The sequence below is a fragment of the Centruroides vittatus genome, unplaced genomic scaffold, assembly GCF_030686945.1.
Source record: "Centruroides vittatus isolate TY-2023 unplaced genomic scaffold, ASM3068694v2 scaffold_1152, whole genome shotgun sequence".
NCBI lineage: Eukaryota > Metazoa > Arthropoda > Arachnida > Scorpiones > Buthidae > Centruroides > Centruroides vittatus.
The window spans coordinates 2,031,568-2,058,631 of NW_027122670.1; the positions used below are offsets into that span (position 1 = coordinate 2,031,568).

At 31.7% G+C, this 27,064-nt stretch overlaps 1 protein-coding gene across 1 annotated transcript; it reads right to left on the minus strand.

The window, feature by feature from the left end:
• Window positions 1-1,941: 1,941 nt before the first annotated feature.
• On the minus strand, window positions 1,942-25,669 carry RpL5 (ribosomal protein L5). The gene is made up of 8 exons (XM_067284191.1): window positions 25,537-25,669; window positions 16,290-16,359; window positions 16,108-16,223; window positions 15,854-15,988; window positions 6,958-7,160; window positions 6,262-6,439; window positions 5,935-6,023; window positions 1,942-2,131 (listed from the first exon to the last, which is right to left on the minus strand). Exons 1-8 carry the CDS (start codon window positions 25,537-25,539, stop codon window positions 2,026-2,028), a joined length of 900 nt encoding a protein of 299 aa, XP_067140292.1. The 5' UTR covers window positions 25,540-25,669; the 3' UTR covers window positions 1,942-2,025.
• Window positions 25,670-27,064: the final 1,395 nt, after the last annotated feature.

Below are 27,064 nucleotides of genomic sequence, written 5' to 3' on the forward strand. Positions count from 1 at the left end.
CCGTTTCAATCGAGGGTTAATCGCGATCGATTCAAGAGAGTTTTTGATCCAGTCATAAGAGAGATCCCAGAATGCCACGCGCGCGAGATAATACAAGATGGCTGTCGAACACGTGTCGGGCTATGGACAGCGAAAGAAAAAGTATAATGTATCTCGAGAGATGATGACACGCGTGTATTTCCAGAAGCGCCATTTCGCGGTAAAGATTACCCCTGCCTAAAAAAAAAAAAGGTCGACAGCCCTAAAATATTATCGTTACCTGCCCTTCACCCATGGCTCGTTACGTTCCGAGTACGCCACTGATTGTTGGATATGTGGTTGTAAGAAAAGGTATTGTATTTATCTCTATTCAAAACTTCCATTTCATTTGTCGGTGATTGTCAGGGAAAAATTTTCTGCTAGCGAACCCCTTGTTAAATATTTCGAATATCACCACTGCATATACGGATTTATATTCGACCATACCAGGCCTGGCCAACCCAAATTGTTTCGCGGACCACTTTGATCCCGCGTAATATTACGATGGGCCACAATTTAGGCAAACATGCTTTTGAAAAAGTAAAACAAATACAAAATGAATAAGATTTGTTATACAAAGAGTTCGTACTCACACTTGCGCATAATGACACACGCAAATTTTCATTTATGTTTTGGTATACACATAACGGGAAACAAAAGTTTCAATAGATATATATCGCTTAGCGGGCCACACAATTTAACGTGACGGGCCGCGGGTTGGCCAGGCCTGGACTATACAATAGCAATCTTATCATTTTTTTTCCATAGAATAGAAATTTGTAATATACATAAAATTAATATTTTATTATAACCACATTAGTTCAAAGTACGGCGGAGTACAGTAAAACTACAATTATTCAATTGCTCTCCGATCTTGTTACATGCATAAGTATTATTTTAATTTAGAAAATACTATTTATTTGTAGTTATATTCAGTGTTCATTTACACAATTACGTACACTAAAGTACACACGTATGATGTTTAGATAGAGGGAAAATTGACTATATTAAGCAAAAACCTAATTATCCAGATGAGCAAATCCAAACGGCCCGAAATCCCAATTCGGATAATCGGAGTTTCTGCATTGTTTCGTTTGTTCTGCGCCATTTTCACACGTTTTTATTATTATTTTAAACATTTCTATTTTAGCTTAAGATTTTTCGTTGTTTAATCCTCCTTTACTGAATGTTTCAACGCCTTAACACGAAGATAACTGGCCTGCTTATTAATGAAAAACTAAATAATCCTTTCAGGCATTTCAGATTGTAAGCAATTTTTTAATTCAAATTTACGCAGTAGGCATTCTTTAATATTGTATGAAAATGTCCACCGACAAAATCCATTAGGGACAGACTACGTAATATTTATGCAAAATTCATATTTTACATAACTTCCATTTTTCATATGTAGTTTCTAATCAATACTTAAATATTCTGGTCAAAATTAGAACAAACATTGATTAGTCTGAAAGGTCATTCCAATCACAATCAGAACTGGCATGCGCTACCTTTTCTCTTGGTTAATCTACAGAATGCATTTTAACAGCCCAAAATCTGCCGGTAATTTGTTGAGATTTGTGAATGCTTTGAGTGTAATTCTGTAGATTAGTGTGCATTTAATTAACCTCGATATTACATTCGTGTAGATATCTATTGTCCAGGGCATCTTATTTAAGTAATTTGTAATAAAAAGATAACTGCAATCCAATGTTTAACAATCAGTCTGTCACAGAAAAAGTCTACATTGTCATTGGTTTAACTTGCTTTTACTTAGTCTTAGATACATACACCAATGACATTAGGTGGTCTAATTTCTAATTTAGGCTGGACTTTGCTTTTAATTGACTCTCATTGTTCATGTGAAAATGAATTTTAGTGATATAAAACAATGAATTAAAAGGGATATTTACAATCTGTAATGCATTTCCAGTTTACTTAAAATTTTAATTAAAAACCCACACACTTTTTTTCCATTTATTTATTGCCAAGTTTCAATAAAAAATTTATCTAGTCTGTTTGGCCTTCCCCAGCATTTAACTTCTTCAAGAACGATTTCTTCTTCTGCTCCACTCTATTTTTACGTTCTGATAGTGTCATCTTAGCCCGATTCCATCTAAGTAAAACAAAAGTTATATTCTCATTACAATTAGAATTTAAAAAAACAAATTGGTTCTTTTGAAGTTTTGCATAAATAACTTAAAATTTTTGAAAAAAATTTAAAATGAGTTAGTTTAATTTCCTAGCTATATATACACACCATACATAAATTTATATAATGATTTTATAAAAATTTATTATCATTATAGCAAATAAATAATTATCTACATTCAATTCATTGAAAAAATAATTTCAGTTATTACAAATTAAATCTTTCAATTAAAAAGAAAAGTATTGCAACACAAAAATTAATCAAAATTTTGTTAGGAAAGCTGTCAAATTAACCATGCTTAGGTTAATTGTCACACATTTAACTATTTCTTAAATGGCATTTGTGATATGGATTACCTTTAAAAACGAAATTTCTAGATGATGAAAAACTGGAAGGAATAAATTTCTAAACATTTTTTTTTATTAAGTACAAAGCTCAGAACTTGATGACAGAATGTGTGATATCCCCCCACAACTAACACTTGATTTACACTGTATTTGAAATTTCACTATTTCAATTTAAAATAGTCAGATAGTGACAAAATTCTATTTTGCATGATAGTGTTTCCTTTTAACATAATTTTCAGTATTTTATTTTTTATTACTTTATTTTAAAATTAATGTTTAGGCTTATGCTAACCACTATAACATTAAACCAAATGATCACCATAATTAATCAGGCTATTACTTTGATGATGATGATGATAATGATAATAAAATAATTAGATATTAAGTAATAGAAGTATAATTTGGTAATATCTCTATTACCAAATTACTTAACTTAATATCTAATTATTATTAATAGCAAAGTAATAGCCCAGACATGGGCAAATGCGGCTCTTTGAGTTACATGCGGCTTTTGCTGAAAGTGTTAATTTCTGCTTTTTAATATTACTTTTACAATTTTATTTCCACAATTTTGTGAAAATATGTAATATTTAGTAATTTATTTCAAAGTTGGCGCAATAAATTAAATTGACATTTCAAATCTATTCTTTTAAAACAACTTCTCGACTCGGATGGGCGAAACCCTATCCTTCCCTGCCTTACCATACTATCCACCAAGAACTGTGGCTCCCATGCATTCTGCAAAACCTACATTTCGGCTCCCACTGAACTCTTGTTTGCCCACCTCTGTAATAGCCCAATTAATTACAGCAATCATTTGATTTAGTATCAATACATCAAGATTCAGAATATATATAGAAATTAAAAAAAAAAAAAAATCAAGCTTTTATGATTGATTTAATGAGACAAAAATATTTATATCTTCAGTAAACTGTTAAGAAAAAACTGGATACAAATTACTATATATCTCGGCAGATAAGATGATAGTTGAATCATAAAAAGGCCCCAAAATCCGGGGTCGTCTTATAGGACAGATACAAAAAAAATTAGATTGAAATTTATATAAATTAAAACCATTATAAAAAACACACCGATACGACATTTTTGTGAATAGTCAAAGTCATTACCTGAATGCCGAATGTTTGCAACAATCACAAGGCAGTGCTGCCAGATGCAAGAAAATAAAATTTGTTTATTTGAAAAATTACAAATAGGACATAATTCCATATATGCTATACAGTATTATTATACAGATGATGATCGTTGATCTAAACTAAATTCATAGGCCGTTGATAGTTTGGGGGTCGTCTTATAGGACAGATATATGCTAAAATTATAAAACTTTAATGAAAATTTATACCTCGTCTTATCTGCTGAGATATACGGTAGTTAGATGTGAAAATGACAAGAGTTTCAACAAGGATAGAGAAAACTTCTTACCAGACAGAGAAGACACAGAATTAATTCCATTTATATTCATTTTACTAATAAATGGAATTTTGGAACTACTTTTCCCATTTTCCATAAAAATATTAGTATTAATTTAACAATTTCTGTTTTTGAATGGAAGTAATCTACCATGTAAATCAAGAGTTAGATGTACTGTACATATTGTGATTTAAGTACCTTATTTAGTGTCTATTTACATGCATGTTATTTGTCACATTTATACTTCTTCTTTAATAAAAATGATTTTAAAATATGTACAATTGAAAATTTTAGTGGTGGCAAAAAATAAATTAATAATTTTTTTATTAGTATAATACTAAATTTTCTGATTTTAAACTTGCAGAAATAAGTATTTATCAGAAAATTATTTTTGTTTGAAACTTAGATTTAATACTCACTAGAAAAAGTGCATACATATAAGGGGCAGTCAAATGAAAAGAGACAGACTATATAATGAGCATGATGCAGAAGCTGGTAATGCAGGTAGGTGTGTGTATAGAAGTGCCCTCTATTGGGAATCAGGAAGGAACAGTGCAAACGTTCACCACTATGTCATTTGTCTGTTAGACGTGCTCCAAGTGAGGTTGGCGAGTTGTGTGCGCGTCCAACATCACTATGGAGGCTGGGAAAGAAAAACAGCGAGGTGACTTTCCGGAACATGGTGCCACAATTAGTGCACAGCAGTAAGTGGAAACTTTGCAAAAACTGAAGTCTGCCATCATTCTGTTGCAGGATAATGCCTGCCCACATGTTGCCATGTTGTTTCGACTATACTGCAGAAGTTTCGCTGGGAAGCTCTTACACATCCTCCATACAGTCCCGATCTCTCCCCATGTGGTTTCCATATTTTTGGAGCCCTGAAGAAAGACATTCATGGCCGTCAATTTGCTTCAGACAAAGAGGTGCACGCCTGAGTACAAACTTGGTTCCATAGGCAACCACAAACATTTTTCCATGAAGGCATTGACAGTCTCGTCTCACAGTGGGATAAATGTATTAGGGTCAATTTACACACAACAGTGACGTGCCGGCACAGTGCAGTAAGCATCGATAAATATCACACACAGCCAATCAGAGTTTCACGTACGACACTTGTATGATTGACAGAATACAGATCACGTGTTGTAGATGAAACTCTGATTGCTATGTATGATATTTATTGATGTTTATGCACCAAACAGTCACTGTGCGTGCCGGCACGTCACTGTTGTGTGTAAATCAACCCTTAACAGTTATGGCAATTTCTTTTGAAATAATAAACAGTTTACTCACTTCTTTCCCATCTGTTTCGTTTTCATTTGACTGCCCCTTATATATTGCCCAATATATATATATACATACTCTCATTTTGCTTTTGATGGATTTTCTTCCCTTATATCAACAAAGCTAACATATATAATAATACTATCATTTAGATTTTGTTTGACAATAAAATTTGTAGAAGTAAACAATAACTGAAAAACTAACAAAAATCCTTATATACTGTGCAATAAAAATATAAGATAAAGTAGATAGAAAAGTTAATTGAGATGTGTTTAGATCTATCACACTAACACAATGCAAGTACAATAAAAGTATCTAGCAAAATAGTAAAGAAAAAATTCTTGATTAAACAAAACAGATTAATTAGAGAAATTAAAGTCAGAAACCATATTCTAATCATTACATTTACCGTATTTTTTACCATTGCATTTTATGCCTATATGTGTTTATCATCTTAAATCATGTAATAAAACATGTGATTAGATTAATCAACAGTTCTATAATATTTATATCAAAGCAGTCTATAATTTGTTAAATCTTATTTAAATTTTAAAACAATTCTGAATAAGTAATTCTTAATAATAAATTAAATACAAAATTTGTAACAAAAACATATTGTTTCAGTTGCTAGATCACATCAGAGATCATATTTACTTTTATCATCAAGACTTCTCAATAAAAATCAAATACAGGTGATAATAATTTTACCTCTTTTTAACAACTGTCTTCTCAGGCTGGGGTTTTCTTTCTGGATCAGCTCTGATAGAAGCATGAGCCTTCTTATAGATGTCCTCCAACTGATTTAGAAATATAAAAGCTTTAATTTTTTTTTTAAACTAAAACACAATAGATAGATTAATTAATTTTATCATAATTTAATGAGAGCAATTTCTTAACTCATAAATTAATGGTATTTTTTATTACACTAAAATGTTAAATTATGATTATATCAGTAGGGAACATAAAGATTAAATATGATATTTACCAGAATATTAGTTTTAAATTAACAAGAGAGACAAGTTATAAAAAACTTACTTCATCAGCTGTAATTCCCAGTTTGATATATTGAGAAAACTGCTTTTTATATGCTTCTTCATCTTCTTCCATTAATATTCGCATATAATCTGCAACATGTTGTCCAAAAATATGTTTGCGATGGACATCAGGGCTAAACTCTTTAGTCTCACTATCATAACCAGGAAATCGTTTATTGCTGAAAAAAAGAAAACACATTATTTTATTATATATTCATGCTAATTTAAAGTTTCATTAGAGAATAGAGAAAAAAAATTAACTTCATGAAAAAATAAAAAAAATATTGTCATATGAAACAAAAATTATTTAAGATACAAACTATTCTCTAATTTCTCTCAGACTGATTTGATCAGTCTGAAATTTTCTTATAAAATATTTCCTTTTATTTTAGTTTTAATTGCTATCAAATCCAGTTTCTACTTTAATAAAATGAAATTATTTTATTAAACTAAAAATTGGATTTGATAGCAACTGCTACTTTTTTGTGCTGAGATTGCACTTTCTTCATAATATTTTTACTGAATGTGACTACATACTGTACTGTACAAATGTACAGTATACATATATAATACATGAGTTAAGCATTATTCGTCATATAATGATAACTGATAGTAGTTGAATAAAACTTGTAAATTATAAAAATGGTGAATAAATAATTTATTAATACAAAATATATGTAACTATATAAAACAATACCTGTGGGGAATATCAATTCCACCATCTACAGCGCCTTTCATTGCTCCAAAAACACGAGCTCCTGTAGTGGTACGAGCAAGTCCAACATCTAGATAAGCACGGAAAGCACCTGGTTGCCCTTCAATATCTTCAACGTTATATTCTTCTCCTGTAACATCTACACAACCAGCATATATTTCATCTAATGCAAATTTTTTAAGAAGCTAGAATAAAATTAAACAAAACAAGCAATTATGAAGAATGATCAAAAAGTTCTCAGAAATTGTGGAATATATTTAAATGATTTAACCTATAATAAAAAGCAGCAAAAGCAACAATACTACAGTACAGTTTAATATTTAATACAGTCAAACCTCATGTTACAAATGTCTGTTTATGAACAAAATTTTGAACACCACATTTGCTCAGATTACTGTACAATAACTCAGTTTCCAAACAAGCCAATCGGCAAGAACTTCCTATACTTCCTGTGTTAAAGAAATTCAGAAGTTAGTGGTGCCAAGATTGCCTTGTGTCAGGAAACAAATCTTCAATGATGTTGCTATTTAAATTACATAAACAAACTTGATCAGCTAACCCAATATACATTAAAGCAATACACTAACCAAAGCCGAATTATCGGATTAGAAATGGCTATAATAATAATAATAATAATAATAACAATTTATAAGATAATTTGGTACTAGAGTTAGGTGCCCTCACTTGCTAAATTTAATAATTATAATTTTAATTAAATAATTTAGAACTAACTGGAAGAAAAGAATTGGCCCAGAGCAGGACTCGAATTTACAACTCCTGCTTACCGTGCAGATGCATTGCCAATTACGCTACCCAGACTTCCGGTCTGATATCCTCTTCCAGTATATATATAGCTTACGTTACAACCATTGATGGCCATTACAATGCCAGCTGGGAACACATCAAGTGCCCACGTCATGTAAACACCTCCCAAGGCACTCAACCGGCCATCGAAAGGTCCGGGTAGCGTAATTGGCCAAGGTGGTCCGGATAGCATAATTGGCAACACATCTGCACGGTAAGCAGGAGTTGTGGGTTCGAGTTCTGCTCCGGGTTGATTCTTTTGTTCCAGTTAGTTCTAAATTATTTAATTAAAATTATAATTATTAAATTTAGCAAGTGAGGGCACCTAACACCAGTACCAAATTATCTTATAAATTATTATTATTATTATTATAGCTGTTTCTAGCCCGATAATTCAGCTTTGGTTGGTGTATTGCTTTAATTTAAATTAATTTCAATATGCATGTAGAAAAGATATATTTATATTTTTCTTTACACATCACAGTTGAATTTAAATCAAATTAATTAATAAAAACTGCATTAATCGACATTCAATAACACAAATGGCATTCAAGAATTCATGTTTAAATATGCTTAAGTTAAATTAAATGACAAAAATTTATTAATATAATATCAATATTTAATACGATTCGATTATCCGACTCAATTGGGGACTGGGGTTGGTCGGATAACTGAAAAGTATGAAAAAATACATTATTAGTATAGCGTATTAGGTCTGGTTTAAATACTAGCCTCCTTTTCATGGTTGAGCCAGTTCTGCCAGCTAGAACATGCAAAAATTTAACAAAAATAATATTACAGTAGCCAAGACATAACCAAATATTGTAGCGCCACATCACTAGCAGACATTTGAATTTGCCGACTAGAACGCGGTCGGTTAACCGATAAGTCTGTTAATCGGGGGTCGGATAATCGATGCTCTACTGTATTTATTAATACTAAGTAGCCAGTTAATTAAACTAAAACTAATAATTAAAACTGGCCATTAGACCAAAACAAACTAAAAATAAGATAAATTAGTTAAGTTGAAATCAAATCAATTGAAAAAAAAATATTTTGAAAAATGTTGATAAAGTACTTGTTATTGGTCTTGATAGATTTGGTTACATTTCATCTTGGAAGTTGGAGTTGGATAGTACTTCTTTGTAAAGTGTCAGTTTTGTTTACCAGTGGGGAACATTTTGCTTTTAATTAAAAACAAAAACCTTAATATTTCCAGCAATAAAATTATTTAATAACAACGTTTTCAACTGTTTTAAACAGCCTTCATCAGTTAAAACGAACTCAAAAGACAAAAGAATGCAGAAAAATAGAACCCAAGCAATACAAATATTTAAAATTCAAATTAATTCCTACTTTGTTTAATTTTTACTTTGGAATTAATTTGAATTTTAAATATTTGTATTGCTTGGGTTCTATTTTTCTGCATTCTTTTGTCTTTTGAGTTCGTTTTAACTGATGAAGGCTGTTTAAAACAGTCGAAAACGTTATTATTAAATAATTTTATTGCTGGAAATATTAAGGTTTTTGTTTTTAATAGTTTATTTTTCCAGTAGCTATTTTGTTTTATTTGCTTTTAATACTATATATATAGAATAAATATAGTTACAAATATAAATAAAGTAACAATATAGCCTTAATAGGCATATTATGCATAAAATACAGCTAACAAGGTAAAAATCAGGTTTTGTTTTGGGTGTCAGTAACAGATAAATCCACTTTGTTATTTCTCATGGGAAAATTTATTTTGATTTGAGAACAATCATTCTCCAAACAACTTTTAGAAATGAATTAAGTTCATACACCAAGGTTTGACTGCAATTCTATGACAATTTATAGCATTCACAATTTTGAAAATTTTTTACAATTGAAATTTATACATAATTTTAAAAACCTAAATAATAAAAGATGAAATAAATATAAGCTGCTGTATATATTTAAAAATGAAATCAATGAAACAGATGAGTAAAATATATAATTTTAAAAATAAAATAGATTCAAAATTAGAAAGAGTCTTGGATAGATATCAATGTTCTTTAATTCAATTCTGAAAAGTACATCAATTTATGACTTGACAATCTAATCTTTTTAGGCATTACTTCACTTATTTCACATTAATATATGACTGTTTATTCATGTCCAATACAATTAACATTTTTTGGCAAAATAATACTTCATAATTTTTTTCATAATCTTTTTATAAAGACTCATCACAAACTTAATGTTTCATTAAATTTGGAAATATAATCTTAATTATGAATAATTCAATCTTTAAGTATTAAAAAAAATCATCAATTGTAATGGGCAAGAAATACTTTGAAAACTGGAAGAATGAATTTAATCTGGAAACATTTTAAAAATCAGTTATAAAAATTTAGAGAGAAAAAATTAACTCCGTGTATTTCTTAATAAATGTGTATTTTTATTATTTGATATACAGTAGAAGCTTATTAATCCAGAAAATTTGTTCTTAAGTGAATGTTAATACAGTAGAGCATCGATTATCCGACCGCGTTCTAGTTGGCAAATTCAAATGTCCGCTAGTGATGTGGCGCTACAATATTTGGTTATGTCTTAGCTACTTTAATATTATTTTTGTTGAATTTTTGCATGTTTTAGCTGGCAGCACTGGCTCGACCATGAAAAGGAGGCTAGTATTGAAACCAGGCCTAATAGACTATACTAATAATGTATTTTTTCATACTTTTTGGTTATCCGACCAACCCCAGTCCCCAATTAAGTCGGATAATCGATGCTCTACTGTAATACTATTTTTAAAATAATAAAAGATGGAAAAAATTTGAGACAATTCTTTCCATCTTTTGATTGTATTTTTATGACTATACCGTTCTCCAGAAACAAATTCCAATAGACTTTTCGACCTGCTACAGAAGGTGATCTCATAAAACCAATAGCAAAAACAGAAACAATAAATTATTAATTATCGGAGACCTTAACATTGATTTGCTTAAAGAAAATTCAATTAGTACCAGTGAATTAACTTTTGCTTAACTGAAAATCTTACAATTTTAGCAGACTAGGTATGGCAATCAAACTCACTCTTTATTAGACATAGGTCTAACTAACATAAGTGAAGCTAAATTTTCTATCCACCAGTATCACCTTCCTTTACTCGTCTTTATTCCTGATAAAGACATAGCAAAAGGAGGAAAAAAATTATAAAACAATGCAAATAAACAACTTATAAATAAAATTATTATGGGAGCTCTTCATTCCTGTTTCTCTTGGAATTACTATTACTCAAGAGACCTTTCAGTGGACGAACTCGCAGATTATCCAATGTCTATGCTATTGACATTCATTGACAAATACCTTCCAGAAAACATTTAGAAATACATTTAAAAAGAAAATCATAACCAACGAAACTCTTAAGAAAATTAAACGGAAAAAATTCCTTTTCAAAGAATTAAAAAAGAAATTATCTTTTGAACAACTAACTAAAATAGAATATGAAATCAAAAATTTATCAAAACAAATAAGAATCGGCATTCATAAGGAAGAATCAATGTATTATGACAACCGTTTTCGTAATACCAAATATCTGGTAAACTTTTGAAAAAATATAAAAAAACTGCCTTTTAAATATAACTAAACAGAAGAATGACATTAAAATAAAATCATTACAGGTTAATGGAAAGCTACTTGAAAATGACAAAATCATAACCAAAATTTTTGCAAAACATCTAAATAGCACATGGAACAGGGAATTTATGGTAAGAGTGAATCAACCCTTATACCCTGTTTGCACCGAGCATTTCAATCTAGATTGTGACCAAGGTCAGCGACTATGCCTTGATGCGACCTCCCTCGACTGTTTCAATCTCGACTGAAATGAGGTTCAATCGCAATTGACTTGAGAGTGTTCTTGAAACTAGATCCAGTCATAAGAAATCCCACAATCCCATGCACGCGAGAAAATACAAGATGGCGGCAGAACACGTGTCGGGCTATTAACAGAGAAATAAAAAAGATACTATATTTGGAGAGATGATGACATCTGTCTATTATTAGATAAATGGCAAGAAAAAGTACTTATTTCTAACTAAAACTTCCATTTTGTTTGTTGGTGTTTGTGACTTACTGCATAGTTATGTCAGTTTTATCATCGCGTGTAATAGCCAGTTTGTTCTCAAGCGGACTGCTGTGCGAACAGCATGACGTTCGACTAGCGACAGTCACAATCCAGAATGTAGGTAAATCGAGATCAAAGTGAGTCGTGGATTGTGTGCAAATGTAGTATTACAGTCAAATTCGTCTACAAGAACCCTAAATTCTTTTGTACTGGAGAATACAACTGCAAATGAAGTCTATTATACAATAATGAACTTAAAAACCCGCACTCCAGACATAGATAACTTAAATACGGACATAATTAAAGCAATAGCAGATATCAGCGCTAATCCTCTATCTTTTCTGATAAACAAATCCTCCAAAACAGGAACCTTCCTAAATATATTAAATTATAATATGATCATATCGATATACAAAAATAAAGGGTCTAAAAGTGACATAGAAAATTACCATCCGATTATCATCATCCTCGTGCTAATAAAAATAGAGAAAATTTTCTATAAAAGACTTTGGAAATACATTGCTAATCTAAATGTGATTCACTATCATCAATATGCTTACAGGCAAAACTTCTCCACAATAGATGCATTATTACATTTCAAACAGGAAGTTATGAACAATTTAGACAAATCTCATTCAGTAATAGCATTGTTTCTAGACTTATCAAAAGCTTTTGACAGCATGGACCTCCAGATTTTTGAAAAAAAAAAACTTTTTAATTAAGGCTTAAGAGGAGTGCCTCTACAATGATTAATATCGTATCTGTTAAACCAAAGATATCAAGTAAAAGTAAACAATGCATATTCAAAAAGCTTCTCATCGAAAACTGGAATCTCCAAGGATCTATACTTGCACCCGTAGTCTTCAATATTTACTTAAATGGCCTATTTGAAGTGATACCAAAAGCAAAAGTAATAGCATATGCAGATGATATTGTCCTAATTTATTCCAACAACAACCTCCAAGCAGCACAATACACATTAAATAACATCCTCTACAAACTAACTGATTACATGAGCTGAAATATGTTAAAACTGAATGAGAACAAAACAAAATATCTCTTTTTCGTAAATAAAAATAAAAACATTGACAAGGAACAACTTCAAATAATAATAAATGAAAAGAAGATAAAAAGAATTAATTGCATAAAGTATCTCGAGGTTTTAATAGATGATAAACTCAGATACGACAGACATATCAAAAATCTAAGAAAAACTTTTGCTAAGTTTACTGGCATAATCAGAAAAATACAGGATTTCCTAAACATAAATACAATAAAACGACTATATCATATCTGCGCAGAAACGAAAATTCAATATGGTATAACTATATGGGGAACCGCATCAGACTATATCGCTAACCATCTGCAAAAACAACAAAACCATCTAATGAGAGCCATTTTCAAATTAAACTACTACAAATCAACTTCCTATTGTTATTAACAAGAAAAAATTGACATCATAAAAACTTTATATGCAAAGCAAACTGTACTTCTCTCCTTTAAATTTATAAAGCTTAAAACACATAACAGTTATCTTCTAAACATTATTGAAAATCATTGCAGGAAGGAAAACTACAGCCATCGTCTAAACCATAACTTCTTAAAACCCTCAACAAAACTTTCAATTGGATAAACTGCCCCAGTCTTTCAAATGATAAAATACTGGAACTTGTTATATAAAGATTTCCAAGAGATAACTAACAAGAAGAAATTCAACTTAAACATAAGAAACCCCCCTCAGCCAGATCTTTGAAGTAAAAACGTCTTAACTAAAAAAAAATAACCAATGATTCTGCAGATCAAAGACCTTTTTCCTTTACACACACACACACACACACACACACAAAAAAAAAAAAATAGTAGTAAGAGGGGAAGTTCATTGTATATTTGTGTGGCACTTGAAAAAGGCCAAATGGCCACAGTGTCTTTTGAGGTTAAAGATACATACAATCAAATCTTTCTATAGCAAGATTTAGCAGAACAAAAAAATTTTTATTGTAGAAAGATTTATTGTTATAGCGGGTTTTTAAAAAGTATCCCCCCTTCCTCATTATCATCGTTGGACTATAAACGGGGTTATTTCTACAGTTACATAATGATAGAACAGAAAAACAAAGTTTTATTATACAATTTTCAATGTTAACTCAGGATATTATTTCTTCGTAAAATGAAGTTTAGACTATTTACAAAAAATTTTTACATTTCTTGAGTCTTTCTTTTAATCCTTTTCACTACTCCAGAAGTAACAGTTATTATGGTTATTTTGAAGAAACTTCTTTTACAAAGGTAAAAATAGGTAAACAATTCACAAAGTTAAAATCGATCCAGTGTCAGCCTTTTATTAGAGGTTCTGACACTTTACAATTAAAAACACAAAGAATTCTTCTCACCATATTCTCCTTTTCCAATTTATAACTGCTTCAAGCCCTCTGGTGGTAGATACGAGTTTTTCACATCATTTGCATACAATTTTCAATGTTTTCTCAATTTTCAATGTTAACTCAGGATATTATTTCTTCGTAAAATGAATTCATTGTAAAATGTACAATTCTTTGTAAAATGAATTCATTTTACAAAGTTTTATTAGTCTCCTCTAGTAAAAGATTTAAGTGGTTTCATTGAATATTATCTCTAAGTATATGTTAAACATCAAAATCCAAAAATTGGCGAGAACTCAATCTTCCTAGGAAACATGAACTAAGTAAAACTAAAGCTAATTCTAAAATATAATTTAAGGAGAATGCATTTTGTATTTATTTTAATTTTTTGTAATTTGCAACACTAAGACATCCTGTACACTTTCTAAGATGTGTTAAATTCATTTGATGTAATAAAATTCCTCCAGAAATTATGTAATCTCTGTATTAAAAAAGTACCATATTTTGACTCCAAAAATAAACAATAAATTAAAATTTAACTTATTGCATCATCAGCAGTAGAGTTAAGAAAATACTGTATTTTATAAGTACAGTAAAAAAGATGTATTGCAGTAGAGAACAATGATAAAATGGGAGAAGTTTTATATTAGGCTAATAGGAATTATGTAGAAAACTATCGTTATGAAGGGATTTACTGTTATATCAATAATCTCTGAACAAAGATTTGACTGTCAAATTTTCCACTTTTTCCAAACACAACAGAAGATAAAGTTACACATAACTAGAGTTAATCTATGTGAAAGAAATTAAAAATGTGATACGACATATTTGTATTAGACAGTGCTATGAACTGCTGGCAAGCTTTGCATTTTTTGGTCATAGGTCAAACGTTTTTTTTGTCTGCTATGTCTGTGTGGCATGTCTCCTCACATTCTTCTATTCTGAGTGTTACGAGTAACTCTATAATTCTGTGTACCTGTGTACCCAATTAAAATCTCTATATATGGAAAATTCATTTTTGACAATTTAGTTAACAGTACTTAAGCAAATAACTTTTTATCAAAATAACAGTCACATTATAAGACATTTTTTTTATTAAATTTTCTGCATTCTAATGAAAACAAATCAAATACAATAACATTAAAATGTATTTTTCAGCATGTTTATTGACATTCAACCACTTACCTACTAAAATCATCAACTGTTTTAACCACTCAGCAGTGAGGGACGTATATATACGTCGAGGGCGATCGTGTGGCAGTGGTGAGGGACGTATATATACGTTAAATTCTTTTGGGGGTATCACCAGAATCTAGCCAAAAACTACCGCAAAAAAAAATTCACATAAAAAATGAATTATGTAACAATAAAAAAAGACTTTTCTTTACTAGACATAACTGTTTACAAATACTTTTTCTAAAACGGAAATGAGAAAAATTGCGTGAAAAAATACTTTAAAAATTTTTCGGGTATATTCTCCACTACTAAAGGGTAGAACCATACCTGACTCTCCCACTGCTGAAAGATTAATATATAAGCAGTTGAATGTCAATAAAAATTGTATTATATACATTTATGAATTAAAGATTAAAATATCACTTACTCTTCTAGCTAACAGAAGTCCAGTGCAATAAGCAGATGCATAATTAGTCAACCCAACCTTCACGCCATATCTTGGGAGTTCATGAGCATAAGCTGCACACACAATGACATCTCCTTCGATTCTGGCATAGGCTATCTGTTAATTTACCACAAAATTTGACACATGGTAATAAGTTAATTAATAATAGATATTATATAATTTACTCTAAAGACAGGCAGTTAAATCACCACCACCTGGATTAAAAAAAAAATTACCTGGCATATAATGTCCTTATTAGTAAAACGAACAATCATACGATATTTTGGAGTATTGTATTTATTTTTATCTTGAACAACCAGCCGGCGACGAGCATAATAATCAGTTTTTCCCTCTGAAATTTTTTGTTTTAAATTTCATTACTCTTAAATATGGCAAAAAGTTAATATTTAATACTTACCTCTTCGCCTACGAAATTTTACTTGAAACCGCTTAAAATAAGCCTTATTCTTCACAACTTTCACAAATCCCTAAAATTGACAAAGTTTAATTAATAATTAAAAAATAGTTTAAGAAATTTATAAAACGTGTTTATATACAAAAGAATTTGTTTTTCAAGCAAAGTGAAGTAGCAAAAGTATAAAAGAATTTTCCAGTACAGGTAACCCCCATATAACACGGAAGTTACGTTCCAAAAAATTGCCGTGTTATACGAAACATAGTAGTAGTGAGAAAAGGGGGGTTAGGTTCTAAAAATTAAAAAAACATGCTGTTAAATCCTTGTTTAAATCGGATTTATGATTCACAAAAGGCCGATGCAGGCATCGTGGCATACAAAATTACAAATAAAAATAATAATATATTGAATATTATACTGTAAAAATATAAATATATAAAATAATTTATTGTTAATTTAAATAATTGCTAGGGGTGCCCCTAGTGGCCATTTTTGGCATAGTGATAGAATCCAGTTTTTCAGCTTTATATAGTAGATTTTTTTATGGGTAAAATACTTATTTAAGTAAATATTTTACCAGAGATTATTCATCCTATATGATGATCTCAGCATGAGAATCATCAACTGGTAACAGTTTTTAATACATTTCATGTTGTACAAGGGTTTTACCTAATTCCCGAACAGTGTTAGAGTGAACCCATGCTATAAAAGCACCGTGTTATACAGAAGATGTTCCCAATTCTCGAACCGTGTTAGAGTGAATCCATGCTATAGAAGTGCCATGTTAAATGGGGGTTACCTGTACTAAATGCTAATGCTTGAAAATTTTACATGTATATTTAATGCAATTATGCCTAATTGTTTTTTCATTAGATTTGATTTAACACAGTCTGGAAAAATAATCAATTCTTACATAATTTGTTTTTATCTAATACATTTCACTAAACTTTCTTTTTAAACATTTCCATTTGTTTTAATTTCAAAAAAAAATATTCACTCCTCTTTTCAAAAAAATTGCTATTTAAACAAAGTTATAAAATTTGCATTTAAGGCTGCTACATGTGTTCAAATAAGATTTAGCATAAAAAACAAACAATTTACTTTTCAAGTAAATTGTTTATGATTTATTTGAACATTATCCTCTCCTGTGAGCTAGAAATTAATTTTTTTATGGCTCTTTCAACTGAAACAGCCATAAAAAGAATTTAATTTAAATTTCTATAACTGCATTTCTTTCATTTGAAATATTTTTGTATGTAACTTGCATTAAAAGTTAGCAAAAATTTGTACAATAATATAAATTTATTAAATTTTGCTGATAAATTAAATTGTCTCTTCTCTAATTTATTAACTAAACTGTAATATTTTCTTCAAACATATCCTATATTAATTGGCTTATCTTATTATTTTCACTGATTTTACAGTATAGAACCAATCTCCCATTTTTGCATACAGACAAGTTCTCAGAAAGTGTGTGTAAAAGAACGATACTATATTACTATCTATTATGCAAAAATAGAATTTGATTTACAGGTATATCTCGAGTTACGACGTTTGTCAAAAAAGTATATGGAAAAATAAAAATCAAGTTTAAGTCATTTTATTTGACTTTACATCCGTCTGCCACAAATACTGAAGTTGTAATACACTAGAAAAGCATTAAAAGCACACAAAATCATATTAAAATATGTAAATTTATAGTAAATGTTAATATAATCATCATAAATCCTAGAGAACGAAACATGAAAACATCTGTGTTTGTGTTGTCGTCTTATTTAGCGGTCCTTAAGTGCTCATTATTGACGTTTAGTTACAACGTAAGTCGAAACTACGACTTTATGTTGTAACTACACAAGTAAATTTGACTTACATCGTTTTTCGACTTACGTCGCCTCTCCTGGAACCAATTACCGACGTAAGATGAGGTATACCTGTACTGGTATATCCTACATATCATCTGTGGAATCTATCATGCATGGTGAAAAGTAGGAATAAGGAATAACAGACTTTTCTTTGGATATAAACCAGCATTCTTCAACCTTTACACACCTGCAAACTGGCAAAAATAGAAATAGGACCAGCAGAAGGCTAAAATTAAATTTTCTTGGACAAACTGCTTAGATACAAACAACATACACAACCCTCATAACAAGACACTGGTTACTGTGTATTGCAATGGTGTTACTTGCCTTCACACATTCACTCACTCTCTTGTATGCACGAGTGCACTGTTAATAATTTCATCTAATGATTTTAATAAAATTTTAATTTAGTTTTATCTTGAGGAAACCGTGTTTTATGTTTTCTTTCTTGCAAAGACACAATGCAGTGACAGATTTTAAACACTAAATTTTCATCCTTTATTCCAACCGAATTAAGGATGAAAATTTGCCCAGTGTTTTAAATCTACTGTCACTGTATTGTGTCTTTGCAAGAAAGGAAAAAAAAAATTTCAATTTATAATGAACTTTATCTAAGCAATTTCAATAATAAAAAATCAGCAATGAGTTGCTTAACTTTCCCACACATCTGATAAAGCCATCTGTTATGACATTTTATTAAAAACTTTTTATATTTTTAACTATTACAAAATGGCAAAAAGCTTAATTTTGAGGGTAAGAATGGTTTTCTAAAAAATTGCAAATGCTAATAACTAGTCAAATCATCACTAAGTCTGACCCTACTGAAGATACACACAACCCCCTTTATCTTCCCACCACCTCAACCTATAATCACCAAAATTTAATAGCATCAATCTCCTAATATACAAATCACCTGCAAAATTTCAGAAATTTTTGACAAAAAGCACAGGAGTTATTAAGCTCCAAAGAGGATGAAAAAAATCATGCTCTCCATACACACATTCATACATACAGAGAAAACCCCCAATGCTTTTTTCATTTCTCGATGTTTCAAGGTCCAGAGTCCAGAAATGTAAAAATCTTGGGAGGTCATTTTTTGACCAATTGCCATACTCTCCCTCTGTTATATATAACAACTGGGAAAGTAAAAACAAATACCTTGGGTTTGCGTTGATAATCTGTCCAAAAAGAATCAGCAAAATCCGAAATTGACGAAAACTGAGGCAATTATTTCCATATAAATCAATGTAAATCCAATTAATTCATTCTAGACACTCCAAAATACATACCAAAAACACATTTTATAGAGAATAAATATAGTGTTTAGAGGCACTTTTGACAGTGTTGGCTGTTGGCATGTTTTTTCTAAGACTCACTGTTATGAACTACAATTCAACTGTTTGCCATCAATTGACTCTATTGAGGATGTCTTTTTCTACAGTGATACTTTCTTTTTTAACTTTGTTCTTTTTGCTTGTTATTGGAGGAGTTGAACTTAACCCAAGTCCAATGTCTCGTACACCACCTTCTTCACCTCAACTTCTGGTAAACGCCACCATCTCCAAGCAAACCAATGTTGAAATCATCTCGACTGGACGACTATTTTGCATTACAGAATATTCCTTCTCAACTACCTCAGAAGATTCTGTGTTCTCAAGGAACAATTTGATACTATTCTATCAAAATTTGATTGGCTGTCTAACTTACATAAGGAGTATGATGAACGTCTATCTCACCTGGAAGGAGAAAGTACCAAACTTTCATCTTTTAAAACTGTATGTATGGATAAATTTTCCTCTTCAAAATTATTACATAGAATCTGTAGACAACAATTTCAAGAAAAATAACATCATCATTTCTGGTTTGAGTGGTAATGACAGAGAGTTAGTTAATAATGCTAAATTTATTTGCTTTATTGAATTATTTAAAAACAAAAACAGGGAATCTGTTCCTTTTATTAATAGTTATCATATATCAGAAACTTGGCTTATATTGTTTGAGCTCTATACTTAAGATGACAAGAGAGTTATTTTTAAAAATTTAAAGAAAATTCAGGCGTTGCTGTCCTACTCTTGCATTAGTCTTTGATGATTTGTCACATAGATAGATCAAGACTAAAGGCGTAGAGAATTGTTGCCTTTTCTAGCGGAAGCTAAATCTTTGAATAAAAAAGCATTTCTGAAAGTTCATTGCATGACAGTTGATGGTGACAAATTCACTTTCAATTTAGAAACGAATGAATTACAGAAGATTGATACTTTATTAGACAATCCGGCCAAAAGGGTTAAGTGGAACAATTGCTAAAGAGAGAAATAAAACTTTAGTAATGAGAATAGTCTTCTATGATATAAACTCATTATTACTGAAGACGAAAAATACTAGAGATTTTTGGTCATTAGTTAATAAATTTCAAATTAAGAAACCGTGTGAAAATGCTATATCCCCCTCGGATTGTTTGAATTATTTGCAAGAGTATTTTGCTGGACCAAACATAGTAATTTATATTGATTTAAGTTTTGATAATAATGTTTCTCTTTTGGATGATCTTATTACTTTGAGTGAATAGGAAACTATAATCAGAAAATTAAAATCATCTAAGGCTTCAGGTCTTGATGATATAAGGAACGAAATGATAAAATACTTTTCTACAGAATACTACTAGATATATTGGATATGTTTAACTCCTTTTGGTCTAGTTGCTCTTTTCCTTTATCTTGGAAACAAATTGCTTTAAGAATGATTTATAAGAGGGAAAGTAGGCAGATGTCAATTAATTAGAGACCAATTGCTTTAATTAGTGTATTTAGAAAGGTTTTTTTCCAACTATTATTGCAAATTGTCTCCAGAATTGGATGAATGAGTTTAATATTGTTATACCTCTTTAAGGAGCATTTGTTAAAAATAGAGGAGTTGAAAGATCAAGAAACAAGATTATACTATTTGTAACTTCACATTCTGTGATAAATTTTATAGATGTAGGTACTGCATATGCATTAGAAAAGTCACAAACTCCAAGTCGTCATGATCTGAACCATGCCCATGCAATGAGATCACCACATTTATCAAAAATGAGAGAGAAAAATTTTGAAACAGTAGCCCCATTTGGATATATTGGGCTTTTTTTTTGGTCTTCCAAATGTAAGTGCTTTAGCAATAATTTCTAAAAGATCATTTTCCATTGAATTTCTGTTAGCAAAGCAATAGAACTTTATTCCAACCACTGATTTAGAAACCACCACTGTATGAAATACAATAGAAGTTTCAAGGTCATATACAACCCACAAAACAGCAAGCTTGCTGGCATGGAGATAAAAAAAATAGGCAAAATGAGGATAGTTACCTCAACACCATCTGGTATTATGTTGTTAATTTGGTTCATCTTCCAACATATGCAATATTACAAAAGGCTTTCTTAAGTAAATTTCTTTCTTTTTTTTGAAAAAAAAGAAGAAAGAAATTTACTTCACTTTTTGAATCCAAATGTATACTGAAAAGCATACATTTGGATTTTGGTCTGATAGTGTCAACTTACCCTTTCTCAGCGTTATAGTGACACCTTTCCTGCAACTTTTAGTCACCTCTACAGTATTTGCTGCTTTGAATATGAAGAATGGCCAATTCCAGTCAGTCGTCATCCAGTTCTTTCAACTGTTCAGTTTAGTGTGCACGTTTTTCAATTAGTGCACTTATTCGTGCCCCCAATTTCTTGTCACCCCTCTACTTGCTGCTTCTCTCCAGAACTGTTAACTGAAAGACTACATTCTAAAAATCCTTTACATGGATTCTAGTTTCAATTTGTGAGATACCAAAAATTTATAATTTCCCCCCTCTCCACAAAACACGAATACTGTGTAACGTGTTGTACCAACTTTTAGGCTATCTACTAAATGTTTAAGACAAAAATAAGCATTTAAGTGTAGTAAATTGTGTTGAGTGAATCAATTCCAACTGAATCTTGTTCTTTCCCTCTCCATCCTCTTACCCATAGCCTCAACCAACATATGAAACCATGTTATTGCCATCCAGAATATGCTCAAAAACTCATGTAGTAGGCATAACCTACTTGGTGTCAGGAGAGCCTGTAGTAGAATCTCAGTGGTGCCGTCAACCCTCAGTGGTGTCAGAATTAACACACCACCATCAGAGACCATCACGGTATGATCAACGAAGTCCAATAGTATCTACATGGAAGAGAACTATGGGGAAACTGGCTCCTATTTATGTTAGACATGTAAAAAAAATCCCAGAAAACTGCATGCAGATAACCTATTGGCAAGGGCAAACCCAGAACTGACTACATATGTTTTAGTGGTTTTTATTCACTTAGTTACTAGTGGATTCAGAAGGGAAAAAAGAAAGATTCAAGTAATTGTAGGAGTCTTTGGCAGTCTTATACAATGGTCTGGTGGTGTGTACAGAATTTTGAGAATAAGGGTGCTGCTCAAGACAGATTCCAGAGTACTGTACAAAGATGTCATCTTTTTTTATTCTTTTTTGGAGAAGGGGACTTACTCAAATACTTTAGTTACCTAACTTTTTTCATTCATTTTTTTTAAAATTGTTAAATGGAATACAGAAAATAGACAATTGATTATTTTAATTAATAGACTGATTATAAATTATACAAGTAGCAACAAGATTTATACTCACAAGGATACTTTCAGACATTCGTGTCTCCAATTTGAACAAAACTTAGCAAGCACTTAGCCCTAAACACAAATAGCTCCCAGCCTAAATAATATGACCCACTTCAAGCATTTCCAAAAAACAAGCCTTTGAAAATTGAGTGTTTAGCTTATACTTCTTTGTTATACTTGGAGATTACAAGAGTTTATGAATTTGGAAAACAGCTCAAAGATCTCTTGATCCTCACAGTGTTGAGTTCAGGAGGCCAACAGAATCCCTTCTGTAGACAATGGTAAATGAGTTCTTCCCGTTGGCTTTCATACAGCGTACAGTGAAGGATGTAATGGAAGGCGTCAATGTTGACTGCAGACATCTGCAACCCCTTCAGAGACGCCATCACAGCTACACCTGTCATTATTGATCTTTTTGAATCTTGTAAGGTAAGAGGGGAAGTTACCATGACCCATCAGGCATTGCATGATGGCATGTGAAGTGGTGAAGTAGCTGAGAGCCTGTCTTTTATTAATCAATGGCAGAAACTTGTAAGTGGTTCTGCCAGTGGTTGAGGTAGCCCAATCCTTCTGCCATTCCTCCATTATAGTCTCTGATATTGTTCTTGATGTGGACAATGGGAATTTTAGAAAAAGTGGTGGCGATGTCCGTCGTGGTGACCTTTTTAGCAAGGGCATCAGTGTGATCATTACCTTTATTACCCATGTGCCCAGGCACCCAGGTAAAACTGAGTTGAGCATATTTGCTGAGGTTTCTGGCAAGATGTTCAATAAATAAAGTTCTAATAAAGATAAAAAGATAAACGTAAACTTTTTTATTCCAAAGCTAAAAGACTCCTCTAAGTAATCGGTCAAAAAGTGACCCCACCAAATTTTTACATTTTTAGACTTAGGACACCTTGAAATGTCAAGATATGAAAAAGATTTGGGGTTTTTCCCCCTGTATGTATGGATGTTAGAATGTGTGTGGGGGGCATAATTTTGTTCATCTGTTTGAAGCTTAATAACTTCTGTGGTTTTTGAATTGGAATTGGATGGTTTAACACAGGAGTTATTAAGTTTCAAAGCTTGAACTAAACTGTGGCCCCCCACACATTGGGAATCAGAGGATTTTTGACAACTCTTACTAAAACTCCATGACTTCATCACAGCCTTGGTTATAGGTATGTAGATATTTTGGTGGACCGCCTGCAGTCTTTTCTCACCATTGTGTTCCCAAATGATTCAGGACTGGATGGAGAAGAATTCAAGTAAATTTCAAACCATTTCCTGGACTCCTCAAATCCCTGGATTTTAATCTTGTAAAATAAAGTGGATGATATGTTTGGACTAATGATACTCCACTATATAATACTGCTGAACTGAGCGTCACAGTTTTTCAATGTTGACTGCAGACATCTGCAACCAATATTGCTACTGTAATTCTTGTGACTTAAGAAGCACTCTACAGGAAGCTGCAACAATGTTTGCAGATTCCTAGTGTGCTTCTAAAATCCTGTAGTTCACTTAACAAGCCTGTAGTGTCTTCTACAGGCTTGTCAAGTCAACACCAATGCAAATTGAAGCTATTATCCACGCTCAAAATGGAGCCACTAGATATTAAACAGATGTCAGTAAATTTTTCATTTTTAAGTGTATTTGTATATTACATAAGTGGAATTAAAAAAATATGTTATATTGTGTTATTCTTAAACCTACACTGACCTATCAACTCTGCATTCTTGATGTCATTTGTTTCCATATAATGCAGACATGGGCAAATGCGGCTCTTTTTGAATTACATGCGGCTCTTGCCGAAAGTGTTAATTTCTGTTTTTTTATTATTGTTTTTACAACTTTATTTTTATAATTTTGTGAAAATATGTTTATAAAAAAAATTCAATATTTGTTTTACATTATATTTATATTATATAATAAAATCGTGCGCCTTACCATACTATCCGCCATAACAGTACAGAACTACGGCTCCCATGCATTTTGCAAAACCTACATTTTGACTCCCACTGAACTCTTGCTTGCCCACCCGATATAATGACATCAATTTCTCCAAATCACACCAACCAAAAGTTACCACATAATGGTTTATGTGACCTTATAACAATTATGTAGCACAGTGTTTATACCAAAAGGATGGAAGAGTTCACTCTTTGGCAAAAACAAAGGAGTTGATTGAAAGGAGAAATAGTAGAATAATCAAATTGGATGAGCTTTATTTGGTTCAGATAGTGGAAGAAAAATGCTGGAAGCTACAACAATATATTTAATCTCCAATATTTATCAAAATATTGTACATAAAATATAATTTTAATGACTCAAATTATTCATCTATTCCAATCCTTTCACTCGAAAACCAATGACCATCAGTCCAATTTAGCATTTATGGCCTTCAATATAAATTAATACAAAATTAACTGAAACTAATTCCAAGCGTAAAAGGAACAAGCAACATGCAATATGTGCTTTTTCTTCGTAAAAAATTTGGTAATTATGATATAATAAAAACTAAAATCACCATAACACAACGAAAACCCCTTAACAATTAAACTGAATTAATAAAATACGTAATATATTTTCAAATTATATTTATTTTATCCGATTTTAATAACGCAACGATATAAGCCTAATGGCTTTTATAATCTAGATTCATCGACGTCACCGAACAATTTATAGTAATGATAAGCTTACTGTTTTATGAAACGAATAATAAGATATCGAATTTTATAAATATTTTTATTTTTAAAATTAACATACCATAACTAAATCCTTGTAAAATGCCCAGGTAGCTTCGGTTTAGGGGCGACTAATATAACAACGTGGACTCTACTACACGAGAACTAAGGATAATACAGTGTTGCCAACCACTTTATTTCAATTATCGCTCGCTGTATTCCTAATGTCGCTTATGTCGATTTCGGAAACTGTATTCCGTAGAATCATAGAGGTTTATTATTATTCTTTATTATTTTTAAAATACTTTCTGCCCTGAATTAGACTATATATTAAAACTTTTGAGAATTCGACCAGATTCATTATGGTCCTCAAAGTGAGACGGTCGGGTGGCCGAGCACTCAAGGTGGCAGCCTACTGCTCTGGAGGACCCGGGATAGAATCCGGACGAGTCGAATAATCCCCTGGAATTTTTCGGGGGTGGTCCATCTGGATATGTCGGGCACCGTCCCTCACCACTTGACCGTCCCATCGTGGGCCTGCAAAATAGAGGCTTACTTAGCAGGGCAGAAAGAGTTTTTTTTTAAATAAAAGGTCCTCAAAGTGTTAATACTCCACTGGTGAATGTTTTTGAGAATGTCGTTGCATATGTCCTGTAATCGTTCACTGTTTTTGTGTGAAACTAGGGTAATTGTGTCTTCCGCATAGCCCTGTATGCGGTAGCCAGGAGGCAAAGTGTCGTTTAAGTGCAGAATAGACTTATGGGCTATTCCGGAAACCAGGACCAGATCTGCAGACTATGTTATTTTGTGTTGTATAAACACCTGCACTCCTGTTGCTCAGATAAGATTGAAGAAGTTTGTAAAGATTTTGAGGGCAGTGATGAGCATGTAATGTGTGAAGGATAGAAGGCCACCAGGCGTGATCGAAGACGCCTCTAAGATCAATAGTGATAATTGCGGGATGCTATTGTTTTGTTTAGCCTGGTGAATGTAGTTAACGACTGATTTATCGCATCTACAGTACCTATGTTTTTAGAGAAGCCGAACTGATTCTGATGCATTGCTCTACGCTTGCGTAGATGCCGTGTGATCCTATTAATCATTAGACCGTCTAACACTTTTCCCAGAGTTTTTTTTTTTTTAACTCTTTCCGCCCAGTGGGCACTAAGAGGGTCTCTTATAGCAAGCCCATTATGGGTTCGGCCAGGCCCACAATGGGGCGGCCGGGTGGTGAAGGACGGGGACCGACATATCCGGACGGACCACCCCCGAAAAATTCCTGGGGATTTTTCGACCCGTCCGGATTCGATTCCGGGTCCCCCAGGGCGGCAGGCTGCTAACCTTGACCGCTCGGCCATCCGGCCGCTTTTTCCAGAGTTGGGAGAAGGTAGATCGACCTGTATTTTTTGTATGATTTATCGCTGGAGGGTTTGGGAGTCAATTTGACACTAGCCTTTTCCCACTGAGTACGAAAAAGGCCAGTGTTCAAGTAGATATTGAAGAGAATAACAAATGCTGTAAAATTGGCCTCAAACAATGTATAATAAAATTTTAAAAAATGGTACTAATATTCTAAGTAGAGATGACTGGAGTGTTTTTTAAATAATTCT